General features: G+C 39.7%; 1 protein-coding gene across 1 annotated transcript; it reads left to right on the top strand.

Moving 5' to 3' along the window:
• Nucleotides 1-6,529: 6,529 nt before the first annotated feature.
• Nucleotides 6,530-20,217, top strand: fbxw2 (F-box and WD repeat domain containing 2). Its single transcript, XM_046067412.1, has 8 exons — nucleotides 6,530-6,846; nucleotides 8,220-8,512; nucleotides 9,906-10,128; nucleotides 14,935-15,129; nucleotides 16,923-17,056; nucleotides 17,265-17,351; nucleotides 17,480-17,649; nucleotides 18,442-20,217. The coding sequence occupies exons 2-8, from the start codon at nucleotides 8,246-8,248 to the stop codon at nucleotides 18,728-18,730; spliced, it is 1,365 nt and encodes a 454-aa protein (XP_045923368.1). The 5' UTR covers nucleotides 6,530-6,846; nucleotides 8,220-8,245; the 3' UTR covers nucleotides 18,731-20,217.
• Nucleotides 20,218-20,503: the final 286 nt, after the last annotated feature.

Raw genomic sequence — 20,503 nt, 5'->3', positions numbered from 1 at the left:
TTCATCCTACAACAGGACAATGACCCTAAACACACCTCCAAATTGTGCAAGAACTATTTAGAGCAGAAGCAGGCAGCTGGTATTCTATCGGTAATGGAGTGGCCAGCGCAGTCACCAGATCTGAACCCCATTGAGCTGTTGTGGGAGCAGCTTGACCGTATGGTACGCAAGAAGTGCCCATCCAACCAATCCAACTTGTGGGAGCTGCTTCTGGAAGCGTGGGGTGCAATTTCTCCAGATTACCTCAACAAATTAACAGCTAGAATGCCAAAGGTCTGGAATGCTGTAATTGCTGCAAATGGAGGATTCTTTGACGAAAGCAAAGTTTGATGTAAAAAAGATCTTATTTCAAATACAAATCATTATTTCTAACCTTGTCAATGTCTTGACTCCATTTTCTATTCATTTCACAACGTATGGTGGTGAATAAGTGTGACTTTTCAGGAAAACACAAAATTGTTTGGGTGACCCCAAACTTTTGAACGGTAGTGTATGTGCACTGATATAGGTACATGTATGCACGGATATAGGTACACATATAGGTACATGTATGCATGGATATAGGTACACATGTAGGTACATGTATGCACGGATATAGGTACACATGTAGGTACATGTATGCACGGATATAGGTACACATGTAGCTAAATGTATGCACGGATATAGGTATGGATATAGGTACATGTATGTACAGATATAGGTACACATATATGCATATATGTACATATAATATAGGAAAACGGCCAATTTTATATATGTCACATATATTAAAAACCTATATCAAAACCTATATTAAAACATATATGTTTATATAGGTTCTTTCCATGTGGGGACTTACATTTGAGAAACAACATACAAGCATGAACAAAGCATCAAATACATCACGAGATCTACAACTGACAATACAATACAATACTTGTATTATGGAGCTTGGGTAGAAAGGTGCAGACCCAGTAGTCACTCTCTATGCAAGCATTAGTGACTTGAATCTGATTCTGGAGGCCATGGGTAGCCAGTGGAGGTCACATAGTAATGGAGTGACTTCCCATAGGAAAGCAAAATCCAAGATGAGATCTCATAGTTGTTTCCTTCTTTTCTCCTAGACACAAATGAGCTGCTTTTAATACCAAGATGAGACCAAAGGCCTTTTCTCCCACTTCTCAAATTCATCTCAGGAGAAACAACCATATAAAATCTCATTCATGTCTGACTCTGATCAAAACAAGAGATCTCTAACTGATCCGCCCCCAGAGGGTTAAATAAGTCTTATTTAAGTTTACTGAACATTGGACCATGAGATCAGAGAAAGAGCTCAAAGAAAACTCAGCTATGACTCCTGGGATCTCGTGATTCTTCTCAAATATGTCTCAGTTTTCTCATATTGACCTCAGGAGCAAAAACACATCTCTGTCTTACTCTAATCAAAAGATGAGATCTCTACAATATCTTAAATAAGTGTCATTTTAGTCTCCAGAATGTGGATCAGAAAAATATCTCCAAGATATTTCTCAGTTTTGTCTTAGTGACTCCACTTAGGGGTTATTAAGTACTTTACTTACGTCAAATGTTGAGGTTGAGTATTTTCCTTTTATGGGGGTTTGTACTTTTACTCCCCTTAATTTCAAATCCTTATTGTATTTATTGTTAATTATCTGTTACAAGTTACTGAGAAAAATAAAATACATTTTGAATTTGAAAATATTGCACTTTCAAATGTCATGCTTTCCAATTGGTTAAGGTAATCACAGCCAGCATAACTGGAACACCCAATACTTTGACCTGATGTATAGAGATTAATTCATTAATGACTGAATGCATGCAAGAACTGAGATACAACATGTATCTGTCATACAGAATAAGCACTTTTACTTTTGATACTTAAGTACATTCACTATAGAATACTTTTATACCTTTTACTTGAGTAGAATTTTTAGGACTTTAAATGTGGATATGGTATTTCTCCTCTTTTAAGTAAAAGGAAAATTGTACTCTATTTAAAGACAACACTCCACCAAGTGATCTCAAAAAGATACAATGATGAGATCTCATCTGTGACTTCCAATCTCCTGTTGTAATCTCAATTCAGTATCCATTTGTCTTACCCAAGTCTCAAAACCTCAATCTCACTTCATCTCATCCTTTTCTCCTAAGGGGTTTTAAGAGCAACAATTCAGATTGGAGTGATCTCAAAAAGATATACTATTGAGATCTTAGTGTTTTCTCAAGAGTTAAAGAAAAGACTATTCTGAGTAAAAGATTTTTCCTCTGGGTTGAGTCCTTTTGGGCTGATCAAAAACCAGACGTGCTGCTGCGTTCTGAATCATTTGTAGGGGTTTCACCGCACAAGCTGGAAAACCTGCTAGGAGGGCATTGCAATAGTCGAGGCGTGAGACCATTGCCTGTACCAGAAGCTGGGCGGCATACTGAGTGAGGTAGGGATTTTTCTGATGTTGTATAGAGCGAAAGCGGCACGACCGAGAGACAGAAGGGACATGGTCTGAAAAGGACAGCTGGTCATCAATCATGACACCCACTCACCACCCTGGTTGGAGTGATGGTTGAAGAGTCGATTTGTAGTTTGATGTTATGGTGGATAGTTTGCTTGGCTGGAATGCCCAAGAGTTCAGTCTTAGAGAGGTTTAGTTGAATGTGGCAAGCCTTCATCCATGCAGATATCTCCGAGAGGCAGCCCGTGATCCGCGCCGAGAAGGTGGGGTCGTCTGGTGGGAAGGATAGGTAGAGGTGTGTATCGTCTGCGTAGCAGTGGTAAGAGAAGAGCAAATGATCGGCCCCAGCGAGGTGGTGTAAATTGAGAGAGAAGGGGCCCTAGCACTAAGCCCCCTGTGGAGAGGCAGTGGGAGGAGGATAATTGTCCTAGCCACAAAACATTGTAGGAAAGCCACAAAAGGTAGGATTCAAACCACAAGAGTGCTTTACTCAAGATGCCCATTGCTGAGAGAGCGGATAGCAGAATCCTGTGATTGACTTTGTCAAAGGTCACTGATAGGTAAAGCAGGATAAGGCCTTAGGGCTTCTGTTACAGACAAAAGAGCCTTTTCAGTAGGGTGGACTCTTAAAACCAGAATAATATGGATCTAGGAGGTCATTCCGTGAGAGGAATTCTGAGACCTGTTGGAAATATTTATCACATGAGTGATTGCCGGGACCACAGTAGGACATATGGCTTGGAGGAGATTCTTAAGAATCAGGTCAAGTGGGCATGTAGTGGGATGGCTATGGGTCAGGAGTTCTGATACCTCGCTCTCCGTGAGAGGAGTAAATGAGAAGAGTGAAGTGCCATTGACCTGGGAGGGAAGAGGAAAAGATCTAGTAGGACTGCTACATGTTAGCCTTGGTGTTGAGCCTTTTGCGCCATTTCCCGAGGGAGATGGAGGGAGACATGTATATGGACTGCTACATGGTTGGTTTGCCTGTGCCGAGTTCACACAGTGGGCGCTAACCAGGGCGGGAATAGAATGGTTGATTTTGAGATTTAGTAGCGCTTTAAGAGTGGAAAATAATTTCCTTGAGTCAGTGGCACTGCTTATTCTGTCATTATAGAACGCAGTTTTGGCAGCACTGATGCTTGGTGAGAAGGAGGATAGGAGCAATTGGTAGCCCTTAAGGTCGGCGGGGTCTTTGGTTTTTCGCCATTTTCTTTCAGCAGCTCTGAGATCAGTACGGAGCCCATGGATGGTATCAGTCAGCCATGGGTGGGACTGGTTCGAGCGAGCAGGCTTGGTGGATAGCAGACACAGGCTATCTAGGCACGAGCTCAGTGTAGAGCACAGAGATTGGGCGGCATCATTGACCTCGAGTGAGAAAAATGTGTTGAGTGGAGGAAGAGCATAAGCTACCACTGAGGCAAAGTGAGTGGGAGACAGGTTGCGGAGGTTGCAGCGGTGTGAGACAAACGAAGCTGGAACAATGGTCTGTTTCTGTAGGCATACCGTGAACTGAATGAAATAGTGGTCCGACATGTGTAGCAGTGTGACTGTTAGGTACTCGGTGGAACAGTTTCGGACAAGAACGAGGTCAAGCACCTTGCCAGCTTTGTGTGTCAGGTGGCCGTTTAAAGATCATCATGAAGTTTATAAGGTGCTTCAGAGATGAGCTATGGCGTCTGACCAAGGGCTCTGTAGTGTGCAAGGAGCTGAATGTAACCTTTGCAGAGGCTGACAGGGCAGCGAGAGCAGAGGTATGGCCACAGATCTAGCAAGCCAGTGAAGCAGGTCAGTTTGTTTGTTTGCATATGTTTTTGCATAAATTGAAAAAGAATTGTGGTCCCCTACTTATCTATTCATCTCACTTGTCACTTTATTGATCAAATACTTAAAACATTTATATTTTCATTTCTAAGAAGTTAATTACCTACCAGGGGACACTGCCTAATGTCCATATTCTAAAGCAGCCTTTTTTGAACAAACCACCACCCCCACCCCCAAGAAATAAGTAATATAGGAACACTGATCATCAATGACAATAAATACTCTGACCCAAAGAGAAAAGCCAATGAAAATCATTCCTTTTTGTAGTCATTTATACGCTTCAAATAAATGAGGATTTCATAAATAGTAGTCCTAGACTTGCTTGAATATAGTGATACAGAGATACAGTAAAAGTTGATGGCTTTATTCTTTTCACAGTGCATTGAAACTCAGATTTTGGAGAGACTTCCAGGAATGTAATAAAATGCTTTTATGCTCAATATCTTTATCAAGCAGCACTTCCCTTGTTTTAAAATAACAGAGATTAAAAAACAATACTGCCCAATTTCACGATCACTTTTCTTCGTTGAAGTGGAAATGCTCTCAGTCAAAAATCCAGATATTGAGCAAAGTGTCTTTGAGAAGGTTCTAAAGGCTATTCAGATTATACATTCATTTTCCAAAGCACCTGGTTAACTGAACTTGAATAATGTGAATTATTAGCTAAACATGACTGCCATCTTTTGGCAGCACATGGTACCATGACCATCAAAACTACAGTAAGAAGTAGTAAGTAGAGGTGTGCACATTAATAAGAATACTAAATTAAGTAAAACTTTAAATATATGGGACAAAATGGACAAATGCTACTCAAGGTTAGACAGATGGTTAAATAGAGATCTTTCTGTTGAGAAATGTCTGAAATGTTTTGTCACATTTATATTACACAGAAAGGAAAGGCTTTGAAGATGCATTTACCCAGCTTATATTCTTTCCAAATCTAACAAACCGGTAAAGACCATCAACAAGCAAAACTCTGGAAACATTTGGGAAAAAAAACATGGTAAAGGATAATGAAAATGGTCTACAGGCCATTGATTTTGATTGTAAACCTTAAAGACCAAATGGTTGTGGCTGTATATACAAATATGGAGCAATGGTTAAGAAACATTCTTGTAAATTTTCTTTCACATTGTGAGTTTTTTGCTCAACAATTACAGCAATTATCCTCATTTCATTCACAAGTAGGCCTACTGTATATATTGGAAATGATCATACAAACTAATTTCACACAGCACGATGTTCCCATTTGGAATTGTATATTCATTCTTTTAGAAAAAGGTTTTTGTTTCAGTGACCACAGTGAATAATATTTGGTCTGTCACCCATTTATCAGATGAATCTGGTGCCATCTTACCTTTTGAGGTGTTCTGTATGAAATGTAATTTCCAGTGCAAAAGTCAACAATATGAAAAGATTATTAACAGCATCCCAACTGAATTTATTTTGATGTCTAAAAACGCTCAACCTCATGATTGCGCCCCTTCACTGATGATTTCTCAAGTAAGATTCTGCCAAACAAAGTGATCTGTGATCTTACAAATGTTTTATATCCAATGCAGTTCATCATGAACTCAGCATCTCATACCTTTTGTCAGCCCACCTTAAAGAAATGATGTATTAACCTCTTAAACTTACCTTTACCTCTGAAAGCAAAAAAGCTTCACTTCCAAGTATTTAACATTTAACGTTTGATCCGTAAATGCATGGTTATTATAAGAGATACTGTACTGCATAGCCTACCACTAAAGAAATAAAAAAGGAAACAGCAAAAAACCCAAAAAACTACAAAACATGTCTTACAATTATTAGAGGCCCCTTAGCTATTTCATTACTTTGTGCGCTCCGTTTCTAAAGAGCCGACTAAGATGATGTATCACTTGCCATAAACTGTCGGGCAGTCTCTTCTTCTATAAAAACATGGATATTTAGCATAGACTGTATATGAAAAGCTGATAAAAAAGTATTTACGTCCACCATTCCACATTGTGCGCGACACCGGAAGCTAGTGTCCCTGTTGAAAGACGAATATGAGCCCGCAGTTATGTCTTACAGGCGTATTAGCTCCTATAAAGGGGAAAATGCCAAGGCAACTACAAACCAAAAATAAAATGAATATGTCTGTGTAACGGATACATATGCAACGAACGTAGCAATGATACTTTACTTACTTTTTTGAACGTGTCCACGTCCTGACATTGTTTTCAGGGAAGCGTTACAAATACTCCCCTCCTTTAAGACATAGCTAAGGGTGGGATCGGCTCTAGAGAGCGTTACCATTATTTTTTGGTCTTCATGCTGTCTGAACCTGCCATCCTTCTATCTACTGCCTAAAAACTCCCTGCTTGGGAAATGAGTAGATGACTCCTCCATTAGAAACAATATGTAATTCACAATTATCAGAATCAAGTACTCTCATCATGGTAGCTAGCTAACGTTAGCTACGAAGCTAGGTTACTTGGACAATCCTTTCAACTTGCTTGCTGACAGGTTAGCTTACGACAGCTAACTTCGCTATGTGAACTAACGTTCCATATGCCAGAAAAGTGGCGATAAAGAAACTCCCTGCAACTCTCTGGTTGGTGGACATTTTGAGTTTACATTTTAAATGTTATTTTATTTAGTAGCCGATAGTGTTCATTGATTGTGTGGATGTTTACCAGTCGTAGCTAACTTGCTATTAAATTGTAGTAACGTTGGTGTTACTAGCTAACGTTTGCAGCAAAAGTTGCTAACTAGCCAGGTACGTTAGCTAACTTAGACTGAATGCATAAACAGATAGAATTGCTCAGAGTGTTTACATCCAAATTAGTATTTAAAACAAACGCATGAGATACATTGTTGACCTAACAGGCCATATGGCTTTTTTAGTTAAGGCACAGCTAGGTAAACTGTCTGAAGGCTGATCTGTTTTAGTTTTCATTTTTAACATTATGGTCTTATTGACAGAATTTAAATCGCCAAGAACATGTTTATTTGACATATCAGTTGTGTTATATTGCTTGTACACATTTCTTCAACACTGCATTCATTGAGGGTTGACTCGCATCGATTTTGAATTGTCTTTTGTAACAACTGATGACTGACAGCAGTTTACCAAAGCTAGTTATGTTTTGTTAAATTTTTCAACAAGTCATTGTATCAGCTATTATCCAACAAGTCTTTAAAAGATTCTTTCTGGCTACATTTCTGGCCTTTTAAACTATTACACATTTGTGGTACATTTGATAAGTCATAACATTACATCACTAAAATCAATTTCCAGGAAATGTTTGGCTTTATAGATTATTTAAATAATAAATTAATTTCGAAATTGTCATTTATTATTTTTCTATAATTGACATTCCACTCATTATGTTTTGTGCAATTTTAATTTTCATAATAACCTTAGTGTTTTACGTTCTGTAAAAAGGTCAGTCATTCAAGGTTGTTCAAGAGATTTAAATAATGCAAACATACTGATAGTACTGATTGAAGTGCTACTTAGTAATGTATAGTTGCAAGATATTTATTCACTGAAGTAGTTTATACATTTTGTAATATATTGCATTTATATTATATCGTTTTATCTAATCCAATTTTCAGTTAAACTACACATTTACAACCCACAGACACCAAGTGTCCAAAGCCATGTTAAAAAACGTTCAAATTTCAACCTCCCACTCTGTTTTGTTTTTGGTTTCATCTTGTTCTGTATTGACTATGATTAATCAATTACAATTGGATTCAGTTAAAACTGGCTTACATTTATAGCCTCTGAAATTCAAGATATTCTTTCAGTTTTTTTGTATTATAGCAAACTGAATACATTTACTGTTTAGCCTTAGTCAGAAAAAAACATATTGGAATCCCTTAATTTGTCCCAAATACATTATTTATCAAATTCCTACTGTGTGGCTTCAAGTGATACTCATAGTCATCTTGTGGTCAGACCCTGCGTTGTTCTTATAGGTTTTGCAGGTCGCTCTCATGTGCCCATGGAGAAGGCGGCCTTTGAGGGGTGGCTGGAGTCAGTCTCCACCACTTTCCTTACTCTGAATGACCAGCAGCGCAACCAGTCTCTTGACCACATCATATCTTTAAGTGGTGCTGCCCAGCTGCGTCATCTGTCTAATGGACTGGAGACGCTGCTCAAGCGTGACTTCCTGCGCCTCCTTCCCCTGGAGCTGGCATTTTACCTGCTGCGCTGGCTGGATCCTCAGACCCTGCTCACCTGCTGCCTGGTCTGCAAACAGTGGAATAAGGTAAAAAATTGTGCTTCCTGAGGACTGGTAGTGTAATCATAGGGTGCTTCTCTTTGTCTTAAATGTCTTCTTGTTTCCCTCACTTATGGGGCTGCAAGGATAGGGAAAATCTGTCAGTGCGTTTTAATGCGCTTGTTCCTTTGCATGGACCAAACACCTGTATTCCGACTATGTGCAGATAAGTCAAACCACAGTTTCGAAGTGGACTTCACTGCTTATACGCTGAATGCATATGAGCTACCAATACCAACAGTAGTGGTTTTTTTATGTATATACATTTTTGGCATCTGTACTTACAGTAATGATATTTTGCATTGGAAATGATGGATTATAGCAAGGCAGGAAACAAAATGGCCAGTGCCATGGAGTGTGGACTTCTTAATTTTGAAACACACGACAGTTTGGCATGCCTTGTTTTGAACTGACTGTTGTGCCCTTAAAATATAGTTTTTCCTCATTTAAAACTACATGCCAAAGCACAATAAGTGTCTCCGTCTTCACGCTTGATATCATCAGTAGTGCAAGATTTCTTCCATGGCCGTAAATATATGGTTAACATAAACATTAAAGCTACAGTGTGTAAGATCCATTTAAAACATTCAAATAATGAACAAACATTATCAACATAATGGGAACAGTTCTGATGTCATGTCAAAGACGTCTATGTACTGTTTTGTGGAGATATCTGCTGAAGTTAGCATGAAAACCAGCTAACCTTGGTATATCCTGTGATGTTATACCACCTTGAACCTCAAGAGGTGATAGTCTGATAGTATAGCTAAGGTCTGACCGTAGTTTCAACTGGGAGATGATATTCGGTCCCAGCCTAGCCGTGGTCACTGGTAATCTGCTGAGCACAGATCCACTGCCCATTGGCAAACTGGGTAGTTATTTTGTGACATGATAGACATTGAATTAACAGTGTTATGAGTGTTTAATTCAGCAAGTATTTTATTTTTGAAACCGTTCTCCTCAAATTCCCACTTCCCACGTCTTCTACTACTAAAATAGCACAGCTAACAAACAGAGGCTGGTAGCATGTTGAAGAAACAAAATCCAAAATGTAAAGTTTGTACAGAAATAAAGTTTAGTCTTTATGGATTATTTTGATGACCAATTGACAGGAAGACTGTCGACATGTGACGCCGTTTATCTTGTGTTCCTAGGGTTAAGTGTTTTTGCACACACGTAAGAAATTGTTTATATGTCATATTTCTTAATGGGTGTGGTGCAATATTTTCCCAACCATTGTTTTTTTTGGTGCTGTACATTATATATATATATGACACACATAAATAATACTATAGTTCTGTATATCAGCTCACCCTTTCTAGTTTTTAAAGTGTTGTGTTCAAGTGTTCAAACATTCCAACAATAGTTCTTCTCCTTGTAGGTGATAAGCTCGTGTACAGAGGTGTGGCAGGGTGTGTGTCGGGAGTTGGGGTGGAGGATTGATGAGTCCATTCAGGATGCATCACACTGGAAGGGGGTCTACCTGAAGGCTAAACTGCGTATGATGCAGTTGAAGGATCAGGAGGCCTTTGAGACATCGTCCCTCATTGGCCACAGTGCTCGAGTATACGCCCTCTACTATAAGGATGGCCTTCTCTGCACAGGTACACTGTGGCTCTGGTTAATTTTCAATGTTATTCCCCAGTTATTTTCAGATGTCCCATAGGTTTGAGTCAACACCTCTCAGTCACAGCTTCAGCAAAGATATGATCAATTTCACAAGCATAGGGCTAGAGCTCATTTTATAGTTTTTGCATCCACCCTCTTCATTAATCGATTCACCATATAAAGTTTTTGTGGCAAATGTTTTGCAGTCAGATGCACCTCCTGCAGACACTGAACAGCACTGATGTAGCATTCATTCAGAGTGGTGTTCTTTCCACATGTGTCGCTCTCCTTTTAGCTTATGTCTGCTTTGAAAAGATCAGCTTGAGTGAATAACACTGATTGTGGCTGCATTCCATTTAGGTGTGTCAGTTCCAGGGGTGATGCTTAAATGGAATGAAGCAATTAGTGTTATTAATTCCACCTGCGCCTTTAATGCTATGACAAGCTAAAATGTCTGCTGTGAATAGGGGTTATTGTTTTATTAGTTCTTAGGGCCCTATTCTAATACGCAGTGGCAAAGCAGCGTGGTAGGTCTTGGGTACATGGACTGTTTGGGTGTCTCCAAGCACTATTGCTATTTTGGTTCATGCATGTGCAGCAGTGCAAAGTGCAAAAGGGCTGGGTGAAGTGGAAATTTGTTGAAATTCTTTACATCTGGCAGCAATTAATAAATCAAATGCTCTGACACAAAAATTAAAACAATCCGGTGACTCTGGCAGGACTAATAAGTTTTCCCAATCATTTCATTTTGTACGAATGAAATGATTGGCTGGCCTACCGGTCTACCTGCCCGTGCACTCCCTGTACATGAAGATGTGTTTTAGAAGAGTGGCTGTGGAGGAAGCCCTGAAGAGAGTGGGAGGTTTTCTTTGATTTGATACTTTCTGAATGTAGCTGTCCCTCCAGCGTTGCCTACCCCACCTGTAAAAATGTGACACAGCAATGTTTGTATTGTGTTCAAAAATAAAACATGAAGTGCAGATTTTTTTGGAAAGGAGGCTGTAACACAGAGCTCTGTAAATCCAATGTCTCTAACATAAACAGCAGAATACAGAGTTCTAACCAACCAGTAGAGGTGTGTGTGGTAATGTTTAGTGGCTTGATGGGTTTGCGTGTGATTTAATGAAAATCAACACAGTGAATAGTGTGTGTGTGTGTGTGTGTGTGTGAAGGCACTGTGCTCAGCTGCTGATTGGAGGCTCCAGATATATCAACAAATATGCCTCTCTACCTTCAGGTGGCTGCAGGGATTTAATGAACTGAAGAATAAGCTTTTTACAGTATAATGTGGACAACACACACTGAAAGAATCACTCATACGCATTTAGATAAATGCAGACTGATTTACAAAGTTCCTGCTTTAACCACATTTAACGTTGATTGAGATTTAAATACTAGGCTGTGGAGTAGATGTTATTAGATGTAAATAAAATGGTTTTGTGTTATTTTTGCACATTTGCAAGTTTGTAGTTTGCTCTTGTTAATAAAATTACTAAAGTGGCAGCAGAGTGACTATTCCAGAAACAGATGTGGTCATGTAACACATGAACCCTCCTGTTTGTTCCTCTCCTCCCACCTGTGCGCCGTGAGCTTGTTGAGTGTTGTTGTAACTAGTTCTTGTGTCTCCATGAAAATAGAGTTTGGTGACCCCTCTTAAGTCCTATCATTGTTGTACCCAGCATCAACCTGAGCAGAGTCCTAATCAGCCAGAACAACTGAAAATGGTACTTAAAGGTGCATTATCTATGTTCAGCGGCCACTAGCGGGGAGGTTTTAAGATTGCAACTAGGTGTGTGTTCGTAGGCGTGCCCACTTGAACTCACTTGAACATGGAAACACCGGCATGAGGCTGTGGCTCTGTTAATTTAACGTTCCCGGCTCATACAGCACAGCGAGTCGCATATTGGCAATATCCTCCCGAGAAAAAAAGGCAGTGTGACAGCGGCTATAGACGGACAGGGAGACCGCTTCACACAACATGCTGGAAACTCAGGTGAACTCCTGCTGCAACATTACAGTAATGTTTTTATCAGCTTGAGGTTGAAGTAACCCATGCTTGTTAAATGATAACGGTACATTTGCTGCATTTAGACAGATACATCGTTAGCTCGGCTGTCTGCTTTTCATTAACATTACTATCTGTATCTTTCACTGGAGGCTCAGCAATGTGAATAAAGCTAAATGTATTGGATTATAACGAAACCGTTAGTGAGCTAGACTGAATATTATAAATGGGATTGTTAGACCACAGTAAGTAACTTTACTGTAACTGTGCTCTTCCTCTGTGTTGTTGCAGTATTGTATATTATGTGGGTCACGTTAGTTACAGTGACTGAGTGGTGGAGAAGCTGTGTACCTAGTGTGTGACCCCCTGTCTACTATCAGTCACGTAGTGTGAACGCCACAATGACTTCAAGACTCCCACTGTCAAGTTGTGTAGTCTGAACAGCACAGCGATCGGCTGCCACTGAAAGTCATGTAGTCTGCGTGAGCCTTTAGTTGGCGAAGTAATGTGGAAAGCGATACAACTTTGCACCGGATAATGTTAGCAACTGCTGGGCGTTAGCCGGCATCATCTGAATCTCGTTTGGTCTTTATTGTTTTGTATTCTTACGTGGAGTTTGTTTTGTGCAAGGAGCCGTTAAAACCCATTGACAATAAGGAAGTAAAAATTTGATCTACTAATAAGTGATTTCATTGTAAAAACTACATAAAGCCACTTTAAGCTTTTTTTAATAGCTGTAACCTTCCCACTTAAAGTTGAGGCATACAGTCATGGTCATTGTTTAGCAATGTTGTGTATTCAGCACTGCTGTCAGGTACAGCATTGTCTATAATTGGGCAACACAAAAGAAGTCATATGATATTTACCAGTTCCATACTACATATCAGGGGCGGACTGGGACAGAAATTCTTCCCTGGCACTGTAGCCACGCCAGCCCACCTTACCACGTATCCCCACGAACACACTTTCACTACTTACGCTACATTTGTTTACAGATGGTGAAATAATATAAACAGTAGGCCGACTGTATGTAACAGCAAGTGCGTCACTTTGAGTTGAAAAGAGCTGGTGAAATAAGGTCTGAAAATAGGGGTGTGATGAAAGACTTTGGTCACGAGAACAAGACGAGAAGATATTTTAACACTATTTTGAATAGTCTTCCATGATAAAATGTATTAGTGGGGGGTCAGGGGTTCCCCCCAGAAGTTTTTGAGCATTAAACACTTAATTTCCTGCATTCTGGAGACATTTTCTGCACCAATTTATGGAGTAAATATCTTTATTTATATGAATGGTAGCACAAAATTCAGCAGGTGACAAATCAAAATATAACAATCAAATGGGAATATAAAGCAGTAAAATCAGTAGCAAATAATTTTCTTGGACAATGCACATTTGTTTCTTCTATATTTAAATTGCATTGCATGTTTTCTTATTGTGCAAATAAACAAAGCATTTTCATTTGTGATTTAACATTTCTTGTTCCAAGCTATTTTTCAGAACATATTTTAACCAATTTCACTTTCAAAAAGTCTTTGGGACATGTCCCCAGCGACCCTAGTGTAAATGACACCAATGGTAACAGATTTATAACAGTATATGTTTGTGACTGGCACACAATGCTCAATAGTTTTTTAAGTGCACAAATTTGCACATGCAGTTACAACAATGGCTGTCCATCTGAGTATGTTGTAGAGTCTGTGCTCTCTGTCTGTTTGTCTGCTGTTAGTCTTTCTCTACTGCAGTCAGTTACAACCCGAACATTTTTGTGTGACTGTTTTCTTCCTACCTCTACCTCCCTGTCTCTGCTAGGCCCACACTAGCATCCTTCCTCCCAGCACTAGCCTACAAGAAGACCAGGGCTCTCTGGCTGTACCCGTTTCCAGCAACATCCATGAACACACTGTTTTCTCACACACTGCTCTCAACATTGGAATACACATGAAAAAAAATCTTACTCACTAGCCTACTTAATTCTGCTCTCCTTGCCTTCACTTCTAATATTTCCACCCAAGCACGGAACATACACCTCTACTGCAAACACAGCGGCTCTCCCTACCTCTTTCTTTTTCTCTCTCCCTGTATTTGTTGGCCCTCTTGACTTTCTCCATCAGCAGTGGGCTGTTTTATGAAGTGGCCGAAACGACACAGCACTCGCGATTTTCAACCGCGATAACGTTTTCACCTGTTAATGAGAAAGCCAACCGAAACCGATACCAACATTGTACCCAGTTGCACCTGCACCAAAGTGTTCACTGTTGCTTTACCTGGTCTAGGCTTGTGAAATATTCACCGTCTGAGTCTTATAACATAATGGATGATCATTTCTCTCAGTGTTTCTCTGCAAAATGCTTAAATGGGCTGTAAAATGCTTAAATACTGTACCGCAACTGCCGCCCAAGTAAAGCTGATGTGTGGGAAACACTGATATTAATATCAATCTGACCGGCCCACCCCGAAACAAATAGTCCGGCCCCTCTGGTATATGCCAGAATTGCCAGGTGGCGAATCATACAGTATTCATATCTAAATAATAATATAGATATACTTTTTGCAGTTGTAAGCAGCTTATTCATTTCCTTGATTTGTAGTGTCTGCACACTCAAAGTCTGCAGAAGGACAGTTTGGAGTATACTTGATTTTGTCAAATTTCCAATGTGATACATGCTACAGACACACGGTTACTGAATGCCAGGTGAAGGAATAGAATAGAGCGTAGATGTCGGTGTGGCCCACGTCACCACGGCGGTCTGGATGGGTTTTTATAAAGTAACATGGATGTCCTCTTGTTTTTCAGGGTCTGATGACTTGTCTGCCAAATTATGGGATGTGCGCACTGGGCAGTGTATTTATGGAATTCAGACACACACCTGTGCCACAGTGAAGTTTGATGAACAGAAATTGGTGACTGGATCCTTTGACAACACTATTGCAAGCTGGGAGTGGAGCACAGGGGCTAAAATCCAACAGTTCCGTGGCCACACAGGAGCAGGTTGGTTTTACATTTTCAAATATTTGTTCTGGCTTATTTAGAGTAAAAGCAAGCCCAACTTTATTTACACAGCACATTTCATTCCAGGGTACAGTGTTAAAAAGGTATATAAAATATATAACACACAGTGTTTCCCCTAGGATGGAGTTGTAGCAGCGGAGGTGAAGCAAAAAGATTTTTGTGCGCGTAGTCTGTAGTATGTCTGAATATAAAACCCCAACACAAAGAGTCTCAGCAGCATTGCTCTTGTGTCCATGAGCATGTGATGCACATTAGAATAGCTTAAAATTTCAGTGTTTTCCCATAGTTTTATGTGAGCTTTAGATGAATGTTTTGGTGGTGGTGGTGGTCGTAGTAGTCATGGTCAGGGGGGGGGGTTGGGGGAGCTTGGGGGTTTTCCAATAAAAAATAAGTAATTTCACATAATCTTGGGCCATTATTTTCACCATATCTCTGAACTAATAGTTGGAAAAGCTGGAGCAGATAATAAATAAACAACAGCCAAAGATCAGTCTACTGGGGAGGAACTACAACCTTTAGATCTGGAGAAAGTAATTTGGTTGGTTCTGTTGCTCCACAGTGATTTTACAGTGATGGCACAGCATGTTTTGGGCATCAACCCCTAAAACCCTGTTAATATGACCTCAGGAATCATTATAGACACGATTGTTCATGTGGCCTTTTGTGTCTTCATTTTACAGCTTCTGACATTTATCTGTAGACATTAATATTAAAAGAAATAGGCAACATGAGAAACCTCCTCCCTTCTGAGGTGCATTTTATTTGCACATTACAATCCAAAAAGTAACATCTCCTCATCAGCTTATAAGGACTAGTTTGCTTCACTACTTTGTTTTACTAACCTCAGCTCCCTACTTTCTTTTCCCAATAACCACTTTTCTGTCCAACTGTAAACTGAAAAATTATTTAGGATGAACCAGTCTGTACAGGACAGAGCTGTAGGCTGCACCAGTTTAGTCTAAGTTTGTACCTGATGTTCTCAACATTGGACAAGTAGCTACCAGTTACACTCTATAAACTGAGCTAATGTTAAGTTACATAACAGCTGAAGACGTAACTTAGCCTCCTGTAGAAGCTTCCTTGCTCAGCAGCACAGTCTGAAGGGGAGATGTTAGCTAACTTAGCGCAAACCGGCTTCACTTTTCCAACAGTTGGGGAAACAACAGACAGACTTTTCTGGTCTTGAGAAGCTGACACACTGTAAATTTACTGTCAGAATATTTTCCTCCGCTCGCCTTCACCCTCACTTTCTGCCGCTCGGACAATCAAACACTGGCTATGCACCTCCCTCCTGTTATAACATCGCTTTTAATGTAAATGTTCTGTGAAGAACGAGGAGAGGAAGCGAGCCAAGCAATGAGCGTTACCGTGCTCACACAGTGTGTGAGTGAAAATTAGTAGCGCATTGATATAATAATGGATGTGGGAGATTTTAGTACTGCCACTCCTGAACGCATATAGGGGAAACACTGACATAGTGTAAGAACAAAAACGCAACTGCAATTAAATGGAACCATAAACTCCACAAGCTCGGCTTTTATGTATGTGTATGTATTAAGCTGCTATCAGTTGTGTGTAATTTGTAATCAGTGTATAATTTGTAAATTTAAAAGATGTGTGATGCAACTTCCAAATGTGTGATTGTTTTTGTACTTCCATTTCCCAATGTTTAAAATATATTAGATATTATGACCTTTTGAATTAATATTCCTTTTTGTACAACTGAGTTTTTTAAAGACATTTGAGTCTTGAAACATGCTTTGTCTGCTCAGTCTTCAGTGTGGACTACAATGATGAGCTGGACTTGCTGGTCAGTGGTTCTGCAGACTTCTCTGTGAAGGTCTGGGCTCTGTCTGCTGGTGCCTGTCTCAACACTCTGACTGGACACACTGAGTGGGTCACCAAGGTCAGCTCACCTTACCTAGATTTCATTTTAGGAAAAGCAAGGATGTTCCCACATGTTGTTATAAATGTGTTTAGTGCCTTAGTAATGTGCTAGATCGCTAGCACTGATAGAAATCTCAAACTGAAGTGTTAACTGACATGATCAGAGTTCCTCCATGAAATGCTTGATGTGTTTCAAATATGGATCTTGTGTTGATATTTCCCATCAGGTGTTGTTACAGAAGAGTGAAGTAGAATCTATGGTGCATAGTCCTGGTGATTATATCCTCCTAAGTGCTGATAAGTATGAAATTAAGGTAATGCTCCTGTCTCCAGTTGTTTCTTTAGTGAAGAAATACAGTCATTTGAAGCTGATATTCTCATGTGTGAGCTGCGATACATGAAGAGTCCATAAGATGGAGCAAACACTGTGTTCCCTCTGCAGGTCTGGCCTTTAGGGAGAGAAATCAACTGTAAGTGTTTGAAGACCCTGTCAGTGTCAGAGGACCGCAGCATCAGCCTCCAGCCTCGCCTGCAGTTTGACGGACGCTACATCGTCTGCAGCTCTGACCTCGGAGTTTATCAGTGGGACTTTGCCAGTTTTGAGATTCTCAGGTAAAATAGCATACATGACAAAATGTGCTCTCTGTGATATGGGTTAGTAAAAAAAGCCAGTTCTGTAGCTTAACATTACTGAAGTTGTGGAGTTCAAATAGCTCATTCTTGTGTCTTAGTTTTTTTTTATTATCTTCCTAGAGCAGATCTCACCAAGTGTGTAACAGTAATACATTAATACATAAAAACAAAACAGCATAACAATAAAACTACACACACAATACAAAAAGTTTGTTCTAAACTTTTTTAGTAGTTTTTTAAATGTGTCAGATAGGATATATTGACCATATATATTTAGTTTTTGCTCAGGTTTTGTAGGATTTGTGGATGATTAAGAGAGTCTGCTGAAACAGTGGAAACTGGGTTAGAGGGATGCTGGAGCAACTGTCAGAGCTGAGAGGGGTGAGGAGCTTTGACAGAGTTGCTCTTAAAACAAGTAAGAAGCACAGTTTTAAGGGGTGTTATATCATCATTGTATCATCACCATCTATCATAAACTATCAAATATTATGATTGTGGTTCTAAGAGGTGTGTCTGTGAATGAGGAACACCAATGATAGCCATGCACTATGATCAATCAGAAATCAGTGACAGGATATGGATGACTTTATGTTCGATACAACAACCTTTTTTCACTGTTAAATCAGACACACCTTCACATGTAAAACAAAAATAACAAGTTTTGCCCATTTTTCATCATAGTTTGCTTGGAATGATGATTTGGACAAGAGACCGTTATATTTTCAGACAATATGATCATACTGACCTCACACTCATGTTTTATGTTCCCAGGGTGATAAAAACACAGGACCCAGCTAACCTCTCCCTGCTCAGCTTTGGCGAGGTGTTTGCGCTCCTTTTCGACAACCACTTCCTGTATGTGATGGACTTGAGGACAGAGGTTATCTCTGGCCGCTGGCCTCTGCCAGCCTACAGAAAATCCAAACGAGGATCTAGCTTCCTGGCCGGCGTTACCTCCTGGCTCAATGGCCTGGACGGGGGCAATGACTCTGGACTGGTGTTTGCCACAAGCATGCCAGACCATAGCATTCATTTAGTACTGTGGAAGGAGAACGGTTAGAAATGAACAAGACCCCAATCTCCAGACTGCTAGGAAATGAGCCACAATCAAGTGTGCTCTGGAGTAAATGAACCTTAACAGTCCAGATAGATTGTGCATGGACCAAAGCATTTTGTATTTATCCGTTTCTTCCTCAGCATCCAGTACTCCGCTAGAGACAAACGGGAAAATTCACAGATGGAAATGCAAGACAGACTAAGAAACATGTTGAAACTCTTACTACTACACTAAGTGCTGGATCAGCACTTGCTCCTGATTTCTGCAGAAACCTGTGAACCTCTTCTGATCTTGGACAAAGACAGAAAGAAATAAAACAGACTTCTTGAAAGCCAAGATGTTTCAGTGACAACAAAAAACTGTCACCAAAGGTTCCAAAATTAACACAAGAAGAGAAATGATCCTGTAATAAGACTTTAATGTGGCAGTGTAAATGTTTATTGTCAGATTTGCTCTTTGATCAGTTTAGCATTGCGCAGTGAGGATATTTGTAGCTGACCTTTAACCCATAGTCTTGTAACAGGGTGCCAACTTCTAACTGGCTACTGACCTTTTTTTCCACCAGAATAAGACTATGTTAAACGTGCTGTAGCTAGAACATGCCCACTGCCAAGCTGGTCACTGAGCTGATTCACCAAAACATTGGTTTCTTTGGAGAAAAGCAGGGTTGCCTTAAACACAGGTGCTGTAAATAATGGAGAACATCTCCTTTGACGTCAGATTATGACATCAAGGTAGATATTCCTCAACGTTTTTACAGACCATCCCCAAGGAAGCTGTATACTGAATCGTATGTTGAAAAGTGATTTGGTACATTTTTGTGTACAATGTGAAACATTGTGAGGTTTCATGTAATTCAGTGAATATGCTTTTCTAAGGGATGTCTGGTTTAAATGTCAGCTTGAGAAATGTGATGTGCCTTTTCAGTTCATTTGATGATGATTTGATGTTACAAACTAGAATTCCTTGATAGCGCGGGCACATTGCAGTAAGGTGAAGACTGCATTGTAAATCTTACTTTTCTGTTGAAGTTTTCATATTTACTGTGCTCTAACAGTCTAAGATGTCTGTAATTTTATAGTTATGTAACTGACATGACTTGCTCAATGAATTGCTTTTATGAATCATTGACTGTAAAACATCAGGTGTATTTTTCTAAAGGCCACAATGCATTGCACAGCTGAGGAAGTGACTTGGCAAGCAGTCGAGAAAAACACAATAGATGATTTTCCTGAGAGCAACTATGTAATATCATGCCTCGTTATGTACATCAGTTTTAACATCATGTCTCAGCTTGGGTTTCTACAAAACTGAAACTTTAACCATGAATTAGTGCTTTTCCCAGAATTTTCATTGATGTCTTCCTTTGCATTAGGCAGGATTGAAATGTATCCACGTGCACCAAACCTCATTTATGACTGTAACCTGTTTCTCACATGGATAATTGTACACAGCAGATGTACAGACAAACCTAAACAAAATACCACCAACATACTGCATTCTGTACCTCTGTCTGACCATTGCACCACAGTATATCCTCCAGCAGCAAACGTTTAAATTTAAAAAAGTAAAAACAGAAAGTTCTCTATTATGATTTGTGTATATAGGGAAATAGGCCAGGAGAAAATGAACCCTGAATGAAATGTATCTTTTCACAGTTTCAATGCCATTGCATTCAGGCACTGCACAGTGTTGTTCCACAAAACCTTCTATTGCACTGTTATAGCTCTTTGGTCACCTACATTAATCTACAGTCAGCTTCAATATTGCAGTCTT

Source organism: Micropterus dolomieu, linkage group LG13 (genome assembly GCF_021292245.1).
Source record: "Micropterus dolomieu isolate WLL.071019.BEF.003 ecotype Adirondacks linkage group LG13, ASM2129224v1, whole genome shotgun sequence".
In the NCBI taxonomy this organism is placed as follows: Eukaryota; Metazoa; Chordata; class Actinopteri; order Centrarchiformes; family Centrarchidae; genus Micropterus; species Micropterus dolomieu.
The sequence above is the reverse complement of the archived record's forward strand: the minus strand, read 5'-3'. Positions and strand labels throughout refer to the sequence as shown.